This window comes from Eurypyga helias, unplaced genomic scaffold (assembly GCF_000690775.1).
Source record: "Eurypyga helias isolate BGI_N326 unplaced genomic scaffold, ASM69077v1 scaffold20358, whole genome shotgun sequence".
NCBI classification, from domain to species: Eukaryota; Metazoa; Chordata; class Aves; order Eurypygiformes; family Eurypygidae; genus Eurypyga; species Eurypyga helias.
Genome location: NW_010265190.1, coordinates 1 through 10420, shown reverse-complemented (window position 1 = coordinate 10420; position 10420 = coordinate 1). Strand labels below are relative to the sequence as shown.

General features: G+C 39.7%; 1 protein-coding gene across 1 annotated transcript; it reads right to left on the bottom strand.

The window, feature by feature from the left end:
* Positions 1-513: 513 nt before the first annotated feature.
* Positions 514-10399, bottom strand: GOSR2 (golgi SNAP receptor complex member 2). Its single transcript, XM_010156649.1, has 5 exons — positions 10371-10399; positions 7568-7632; positions 4666-4774; positions 3447-3579; positions 514-708 (listed from the first exon to the last, which is right to left on the bottom strand). The coding sequence occupies exons 1-5, from the start codon at positions 10397-10399 to the stop codon at positions 514-516; spliced, it is 531 nt and encodes a 176-aa protein (XP_010154951.1).
* Between the last annotated feature and the right edge of the window lie 21 nt (positions 10400-10420).

Here is a 10420-nt window from a genome sequence, read left to right as displayed (position 1 = left end):
CTTACTAAAAAGCTTTTTGTATCTCTGAGCTATCAGCTCAAAATTTAACACCCTTGTAAACAGAAAAGACAAATATTTGTTATTAAGAAACATGAAGAAAAACAGCTGTCATTAACAGTATTCAGGGAAGGATATATTGTTGAGGTGCATTAGACCTGAAAAGTAGTATTATGACTGACCTTAAACACAAGCACTTCATGCCAGCTTGGTGGTTACTCTGAGTGATGTTCACCTGAATCAACATCTATCTGGAGCTAGCCAGTACTTCCCATTCTTAATTTGAACAAAAGAAACCCCAAGCAAACAAAAAACCTGCAACATTCAGCACTTCAGATTACTGAAGTGAAGACTGCTAGGCTGCCCAGCCACAAAACGAGCTTAATGGTGTTCCTGATAAGATGATCAAATGTAAAGCTGTCAGGTTCAGTTAAAATGGAGTTTGTACATTTGCCACATTCTCAACCTGCAGCAGTGTACTGAAACAAACTTATGTATTTATTTTACTTAGCCTGGTCATGACAAATGCAGAAAAATGTGGGGTCTTTTGGTAAAAAATGATGCCCCCACCTTTAAAGTCACTCTCTGGTCCCTCAGCCCCTGAAGGATGTTGGTCCCACTGCCAATAAGATCATCCATGCCACGATGGGCATTCTGGAGGGATTCATTAAACTGTAATGTTTCGTCGATCGGTATGGTGGTGTCAGAGTCCTGTGGGGAAAATGCAGGGTCTTGGTTACCTTGCCTGCTCACGCACACTGCCTGTACATAGTTAGATCCAATAAAGAACATGCAGAAAAAAATGTGGCAAAAATCTGACAGGTCTTGAAGGATTATGTTTTAAACTTTTTGTAAGGCTATTAAATACAACATTAATATTTGAGTGAAATAAGTAACTTAGAGAAGGCTACAGGAAGCAAGATGACGAGCAAAGTTGATCAGCTGTTCAATTGTAAAGGATAAAAATTATCTCAAAGGCTAAAAAGTCAGATTAAAAGCGGAGATTTTTGTATAAACTCAGTTTATGATATATGTAGGAAAGGGTGTTACAAGAGAACAAACATCAAAACTAACAGAAGGTCAGTCCTAACACAAGGACTCCTTTGATGACTGCAAGTGAAAGACTTCTGAAAGATTTAATATCCCATTTCTAAGTGACAAAAGGCCTGCAAAACAGTGTCTGGGAGATTCTATGAATTTACAGCATGGTGCAGATTTCTGATAGTGAGGGCAAACAGACATGAACCTAGTTCCCTGAAGGTCTGAGTCAACACCCAAGGCCTTATCTAAAAATAAAAATTAAAAAAAATAACTTGTCCAGAAAAGATGTATTCGCTCCACTAGGAACTAGTAATCACTAGTAATCTAGATTGCACAGAGGTCAGAGGTGATCACTTTGTCTTTCAAAGGCCTCCAGTTTAATCTTCTCTAGACACCACTGCATTGAGAGAGTCAAGATAATAGCTCATCACTCCCTCACTGTTTTCTGAACATGAATCGTGGCATTGGTGAGAGCTAAGTGTGGACACTTAGTGTGTCTTACCTGCTTCCATGTAGTCAGAACAAGAACTACTGAAATGCAGAATTCCTATTTAGGGCAGAAAATGGTTAATACCCTGCACCTGACTGACAGCTGTAGGTTACATGTATGTAACAATACCAAACTTGCTCTGAGTAGATCGGGTCATTACTGTGAAAAAACAAAGTCAATATGGGAACGACATGTATGATCCAGTGTTCGATGATGTACTGCCTAGTCGGGTGTTCTGCTAACTGTAGAAGAACCACAAATCAAGGACAGAGCTGTTAGAAGTTGCAGGGTCAAAGTTACTGGATGAAGAAGCCAAGCCATGACAGCACACGCATCACTTTGATCAAATGTTAATAAAGCACTAAGGTTAAAACTAGTATCTTGTTGCAGAAGCACTTGGGTTTGCACCTGAATGGCTATTATTTCAGATAATTTATTAAACTTCAAATCAGCAGGGACTCCATTTCCTATACAAGGAGCTTGTAGGGGTTTTTTTATACACCACAATGCAGCAAGAAAATATCAGAGCAGATTTTTGACCCTCTGCACAGGGAGACTAGATGGCATGGTATCTTTCATTTGCTGTTAGTGGTTTTCTCCAGAATGGGGCAAGACAGGCTTTAAAAATAAGGATTATATTTATCTTCAAATTAAGCAAAATGTTCAGAACACTGCTACTGTAATATACGTAACTTTAGAAAGCTTGTGACTCGCTCAGGATGCTTCCATGCTGAGCTGGCATTTCTATTTTAACAGAATAAGTTACTATATAGTATAGACTTCTAACCAAACAGATAGGCCAATAACCAACACATAAATCATCGTTGCCCTATTAAAGGGTTATTGTACCTTAAGTCACATTTTTGTAACACATTAAAAGACATAGAAAATAAGCAGGCTTTTTTTTCCCATCCTGAGACACCTTTCAATGTCTAAAGGAGAAAAAAACAATTCACCATTTATTTTGTATTTGCAAGGCTGCTACTACTCTTCAAAACTTTTCCACTAACACGTCTTATTTCTGAACAATACGTTTGCCTATACGAAAACTTCTCCATACTTGCAGAGGAACACCATGTTGTTTTAAAAACAAATCAGGTTCCAAATTATTTCAGTGTTCAAGTCTTTGTTTATAATTTTGGAATAGCCGACAGAATGCTAGATGTCATCTTTTTGTCGGGCTTTGAGAAGTGCATCGAACTTCCCAAATCTCAAGAATAACACAGAAAATGAATGGTAGGTCATATGCTTTAACAAAAAAAACCCAAACCAAACCACAAAACCCCACACCAAAAAACTCCAAGCAAAACGAAACAACAACAACAAAAAAAGGACTAACTTTTGAGATAGAGAAAAGCGAAATCTGAAAGCACACCTACGTTATTCAGAGCAAAATTCCTCACAATGGAAAAACTAAAAACTAACAAGAACAGGTGGAAACACATTCCTGACATCAAAAATATTTGAATCATTTAGAAGTGAAAAGCAAGGGGATTTTCCCCAGCTGTGTGATTTGCATTTGAACAAATTAAAGCTTGCTAACCTCTACTGACAACAGGGTGTATAAAAGCCTGACATTTTCCAAATCCTAGGATTTGACGAAGACATTTGGCACAAAACCAAGTATACTTCGGTACCTACCTCACTCACCCTTTGGACACTGCTACATCAACTGAGGTAGAACTGCACTGAATAAGACAGAAGCAGCAGTTTCTGGAGACTCTTACTACTGCATCTTAATAAACCAAATTTTCCTCATGACATTTGCACTTTTCAACATGTATTATTACTCTTACATATCTTTATTCCATTTATATCTCACAGCACCAACCTAAGAGTCATGCCTACATCTTTCCTGAAACTTCTCTGAAAGACTACAGCATCTAGAATACAGAGATCTAAAATAAAGACTATTTACATTAGTAGTGAATGTACGTGCAAGCAATTCTTCTCGCTGTCGCTCCTGCTGCTCCCGGATGTAACGGCGATGTTGGAAGTTCCTCAGAGCTGTCTGCAGATGCTGAACATCGTACTTCAGTTGGTCAACTCGGCTAGAAGGGATCAACAACAGGAAAACATTCCCAGGGATACAAATAGCATCCTTTTCTGCTGGTTTTTATAAAAACAATAAATTATCAGTGACAAATAATAAAGAATGACAGGTTCTACTTATTTAGAAGATAAAGGACATTCAATGTTAGGCCTATATTCCAGACTCAGAACTTCTGTGTCTCATTTTTTCTGCTAAACAGGCAATAATTTAACTGAAGACTAATGAAAATGTGAAGCAGAATTCTTGAGCTGTCTTGGACATCCTATCCCATGACTGGTCTCTTCAGGAGTTTACATATATTCCTCATTTAACACAGATTTGGAAAGATGCCAGGATTTGAAAAGTTAACATAAAAGATTAAGCTTCCAAGTTTCATTAATTAGCAGAATGTTTTTAAATTTTCGGTTTTATTAAAAGGAGCTTACAAGTCAGTGAGCAATACAGGAGACATCGCCACTAGTCTAAAACAAATACTGTCCAGAACTCCCTTGTCTCTGGCTGAATGTCTGATTAGTACCAAGAAAGACGACTACTTCAGATACTGCCCTCTATAATACAGGTGACATGGTATTTGTAGATACTACATGCCTAGTATCTACAAAGGCATTCTGGGACTACGTGTTGATAATAGAGTCACAGAATAAATTAGAACATAAAGTCCTGAGGTCTCTGGTCCAACCTCCAGCTCAAACTGTGCTAACTTTAGAAATCTCCTTATTTTAGTCATCAACAGCTAGGAAAATGGTCCAGAGAAAATTATACCAACTGAAGTAATCTTACTCCTTACCTCCAGCAATGCCATTAAAAGCAAATGCCGTATAAAGTAGAGACTTTTTCAAGCCCTGAGTTCCATTTTCTGCTCATCTCAGAACAGGACCAGGAATCCAGCCCCATCACCAGTCTGGTTAAGTACAGGAAAGTGATTTTGTCCCTGTGTCTCAATTTTGCTACTGTAGAGCACGGAGATAAGTTACACAAAGTGCAAAGGTTCCACTCAAATCAGAAGGCAAAGGGCTTCAATGAATTTAATGAAAATAATTACAAAGACTACACTACACTAACACAGCAAAGAAGGTGAACTTACAGTTTAGCATTCTGCCGCTTATTGGGAGGTTCTTTGTTGGACAGGATTTCCAGACGTTCCAAGTTGCTGAATATATTGTCTATTCTTGCCTGAATCTCATTTTCTACTACTGCAAGGAAAAAAAATGTGATTGCATTTGAATTAAAGAACTGCAATCTGAGTGAAGGTAAAAACTCAAAAGTATTCAAACCAGTATTTAAAACCTGACAGATGCAAATCCTTACTGGATGAAAAAAAAAATCAGGTGAGAGCTATACATATCACAAAAAGCCATTTCTTCAACTAATAATTTAAGACTCTTGCCTTCCACTCCTCCTCCGAGAAGAGGGCTAGGAAAGCCCAGCTCTTTCAAGATATCTGGGCCCCTTCCCCTGTCAGCTCCATGTATTAGGATTTAAATCTGCCACATTCCCCCCTGCAGCCCCTTCCTGTTCTGTCCGCAGGATTTGTTCATACAAGATGATTCTCACAACGGCAATTTAAACTTCTGAAAACTATTAACACAGAATTAATATATGTCACCCATACCTACAGCAGGAGAGATTAACAGAGCACGGGAAGGATTCAGAGTTGACAGGAACTGGCAAATCAGACAAACAGCTCAGAAACTGGGCTCAGCTCTGCCCTGGGCAAAACAGGGCTGAGAAGTCCTTGCATGTGGGAAAACAAAACCTCAAAGTAATTGACTCTGTAATCAACCACCTTGCAAATGCTCCTGATCATCTGTGTAGAAACAGCAGAGGGGCAACAGTACACAACACAAACTTGTATACTTGGACTTCAGTGAGGTGTGAAACTGATATAACTGGGGAAAAAAGGGGTTGTATGCTTTCCATTACTGTAGTCATTGTACAGCAAAACTCGCCACAAGCCACAACCTCCTTCCTCATTTTCTAACCATGTTGCAATCCAGCGTTTCACAACGTAAAGAAGACTGAAAGACAGAAGCACTATTAATCATATGACATCATTCCTTTGTTTAAAGAAGGTGAGCAGTAAGGCTGAAGGTATGCACCCTCCAGCACGTCCACAGATGGGTTATCAGAGAACAGAAGCACCATCACGTCTGTGCAGCCATGAGGACAGTCCTGAAGTCTCAGACTGTCATGGTCAGACCTGTTATGCCTAAATCCTACAGACCCCATTTGTTCTTAGTTTGCATTTAAAGACATATACAGAAAAGCATTATTAACCAACTGCTAACTACTCCACAGTGTCTCAGGGCTTTCCAGAAAATCCATTCAGCAGAAACCAGAAAAGCAAACAGCACATAACAACCCCTTCTCTTTGCCCTTTGATCTCACACAACCAAAGAGTAACCAACTCACATACATAGACACAAATCAATCAAATTGTTCTATTTCATCTCTCCATCATTTAGTACAATTAAACTTAACAGAAAAGCAGTCAGGAGAGCAGACCATTACATCAGCTTTGCTAGTCCAAACAACAGAATTACTATCTTGGTTGTCTTACGCTTTCCTGAGCTAGAAGGGATTACTTGCCTAAAGCTAGAAAACGAAAGCCGCAAGAGAAAGTTTGATTTCCTGGCTCCTATTCCTGCTTTTCAGCCAAAAGAGAAGCCTTTTTCCCATAAATTTGGAAATACACACTAATATCTAGAGCACATATCTGTATCTTTATATATATACATATATATATATACAGTATGTTCTTTAATTGACTACATAAGATGGTATCTCTTGAAATGGTCTCAAGTAGCAGAGGCAAGATGGCAAATTACACTAATTTTCAAGAGGTTCCAAAATCACATCCAGTGAACAGCAGTCCGGGAAGTCTGGCACTGCACTAGGAGTAGTGCAACCACCTCAAAACACAGAACCAGAAGACAAGTCAATATTGTTAATAGGAAAGTTATCCCAGCCCTTTCTACAGCAAAGTCATGATTCACAAATATATTTGGGGCAACAGAAGTCAGTCAACATGTGCATAAATGTATCCCATCAATGCAGTGTCCTTTCACTTCAGAAGTTCCTGATGAGGCCCACTAGTAATTACTCATACAGGAATTAAAGCTTCAAACACAGGTCCAAAACACATTTGCCAACTCTGCACTGGGATGAAAAGTCTTGCCACAACGTATCATAGCATTTTATTAGTCATTTTATTAGCACAGGGTTATAGTCCAAATTTACTGACGCAATTTCAGACCTAGCTGTTCTACGTATTTCTCATAAGAGCTGGAATTAGAGGTTCTGACTCTGATGCAAGCAGGAACCATTAGAATCCTCCTGCTTAAATTCCTGCACACCAAATCACGGCATTTTCCCCAGAAATGGGACTAAGCATCTTTTGGAGAAGACTGCCAATTAGAGGACTCTTAAGGAACAGCAAAATAACAGAACACATATACAATCACATTTCTCAGCTTTTTGAGCTTCTAACAAACTCGACTGGTGATGTCCTGAATTTGTAGTTCTGTCCACATCAACGTGTTCATTTTACCTCCATGAATGCATCAATACAGGGGGGTTTAACCTGTTTATGCTGAAGGCCTCCACAGCATACCCTGACAATGAGTTCCAAAATCTAACATCACCAAAAAATATCTGGCATTCACATATCAAGACATTGTAGAAGCATCCACCATAAGCACTACTCGTCAATTAAAGAATTACAATGGGAAGATGATTTGAAGTAAATTCTTGTTCTGTCTTTTCTACTCTGTGCTTCATACAAACCATCACCTTATTGAAGTCAAATAGTAAAATAATTTCAATACATCCCAAATTGGTGATGCATCTCACCAGTTGATCACAATGACTGAAGAGCCAAATCTGTTCCAATAATGACTGTAAATACAATGATAAAGCATACAAGGTGAACAATGCAAGCTAAATCAAACCAGTACCATAGTGGACTTTTCTCACTGATTACTTACAGTGTACTGACTCTTTATCTGAAGTCTCCAAGTGCCCCATGTACGACTGGACCTCATGGACTTGCCTATCAAAAGACAAGAGTAAATTAATGGAAGTCATAGCAGCTATAAAATCAAATCATTCTTCAGTACCGCAATTTTCAGCTTCTTTTACTTAACAGTACTTTTTTAGAATAGAATATGGATAGGCTACATGGTATTCAGTGCAAACAGTCCACCTCTGAACACAAAAATACAACCCAATTCTTCAGTAAGTAGAAAGCTGTGCTTTCCAGTTAATAGGCATCTACTAAATAACTTTTGGTTTAAAAACAAAAATCAAGGTGACAGGGCTGTTTTGTCTTCAAAGATTTCCCATCAAGCTCTAGCTTCCTTTTTGTATTTATAACCTGAACTGGGGCCAAAAGCCATTAAGATCTACCTACTCCAAGACATCTGTGGAGACAATATTTTAGGATGACACAACTCCCAAGTGATGAGCGTGGAGGAGGGAAGATCTGACTGGGAGAAGACCTTAATAATAGATCTGTAGTGAAATACTACCTATATACACCACTAAAGTGAAGAGTGCTGATGAGACACCATACCTTTATGTCACTGCATAACTGGGTACTACACACCTTCAACGCGAAACATGGGGTTTGTCCCTCCCTTCTCAAAAAGAAAATAGAAGCACTGGCAGAGGGTCAGAGAAGGACAGCAAAGATTATGAAAACTACAGAGCAACTTTTATGCAAGAAAGTTCTATCTGGACTGGAGATGATAACAGGGAGATGTCCTAGAGCATAAATGGCACAGGAGAAGGTAAGGAATGACCTTCCACTGTCTGTTAAAACACATAAATTAGAGAGGCATCAAATGAAATTAAAAGATAGCTTAGAACTGAAGAGAAGGAACTCCCAATGCTGTACAAACAGTGGCAAACAAAAAAAGAAAACCAACCCAAAACCCCAAACACTGATGGTGGTGTAAATTCCTCTGTTTCAAGAAGCCCTGAGCCTCAAATTTCTGGGAGGTTGGGACAATATTCATTGAAAGTATCACGTATGTTTGCCCATTTCTTACTGTCTGTCCCAGAAATCTGCGGTTAGACGATGCTGAACATGTACTGGGACAGACGGACCTTTGGCCTTACTTGGTGTGAACAATCTCACAGTAGCTGGGATTCAGACTCTAAGAAATGGACTTTAAAAGGTACAAAAATATCACGACCTTTTTCAAAGGATATTAAAGAAATCATAATTTTAGTCACATTAGTGGTTTTTTTCTAGTGTATATACCATTTGATAACTACAGCACTAATGTTTATGAAGCCAGACCTCTGAAACCAGGTTACCTTAGAGAATAATCAAATATTTATTCTGCAGTTATTATATGTTTTTTAAATAACTATCAGGGCTACCTTCCAAATCACGACACTGTGCTGCTAACTGATTATAAGTACTGTATTACTTGGAATTAACTACAGAACCAATTCAGTATCCAGTATCTTGCAACCCACAGTCCTTCTATAGTTTTATTTTCAGTCAGGTTCTCTAGGATACCCCAGACAGCTGCTCTTAAAATGCTCTTAAAAAACCTGTTTAGAAACCCACGTGTAGGAGCCAAATCAGATCATGTGCAACTGAATCAAGAAAAAATACTTCAAATACTTCATGCTCACTACGACTCTTCCCATGACAGAAAATACAGTAAGTATGGGGAAAAGGTGGGAAAAAAGTTTAAAAATTCTGAGTATCCACAGACTGACAAGAAACTATGATAAAAACACAGCTCAGTGACTACAATGCGCAGAGAAGCTGTGGATGCCCCATCCCTGGAAGTGGTCAAGGCCAGGCTGGATGAGGCTTGGAGCAACCTGGTCTATTGGAAGGTGTCCCTGCTCATGACAGGGGTGGGGGGCTGGGTGGGCTTTAAGGTCCCTCCCAACCCAAACCGTTCTGTGATCACAGGACAAGGCAATGCGGAAACAGAAACAAAACAAGATTATTCCCTTTATCAGTAACAGTTACTATTATGGGTATGCATTTCTAAGTCAACAGCACGATTTCCTGCTCTTCCCTACAAGGTCACTCTATACCATTATTTAATGAAAGTCTCCTACTTACCAGACTATGTCCTTCAACACAGCTCAATCAAGAAAATTATTGTCACTGGAAGTTGAAATATTTCATTAACTGTCTACTTTGGTTCTTTCCCACAAGCTACTCCATATCACACACAGCTACAGTATTTTTTCCTTTATTTTGCAATTTTCCTACAACTTCTATCTCAGCAGATCAGTGTTACCTGTGAAACGTATCACCAAGGACTCACATATTTCTTGAAGCCGTTTACATGCCGTCTGTCTGCTAGCAGTCATGAAACCCCACTGCCATAAAAACCCTACTGTACTAGTATATGCACAATTGGTAAAACAGAAACCCTTGTTTTCATGTACTATTTGTAATCCTGTGCTTTAAAATCCCGAGGTGAACAGGCTTTGCTTGCTTTCGACTGACGTGGCTAACGGCAAGCTGTGACTCCGGACAGACACACGCTCAGCCGGGAGGACAGGCTTTTGCCTCCTTTCGTGGCTGAAACACAGTCCTCACGGCGAGGCTTCAGGGTGGAAGATGAAAATTTGTATGAGAGACAAGTTTTTAAAGGGCGCTGAGGGCGCGCTGGGCCGCAGGCACGGCGTCCCCCCCTCAAACTCTTCCCCGCACACCCTTAGGCAGACCGCTACGGCCCAGCCCGACCCCGGACTTCTCGCAGGACCTCGGAGGGTCGGTCCATTACAGCCCCCCGTCACCTCACGCACTTGTTGGTCTGATGGTAGAGCCCCTCCATGTCGGTGGCACGGCCCTCCCG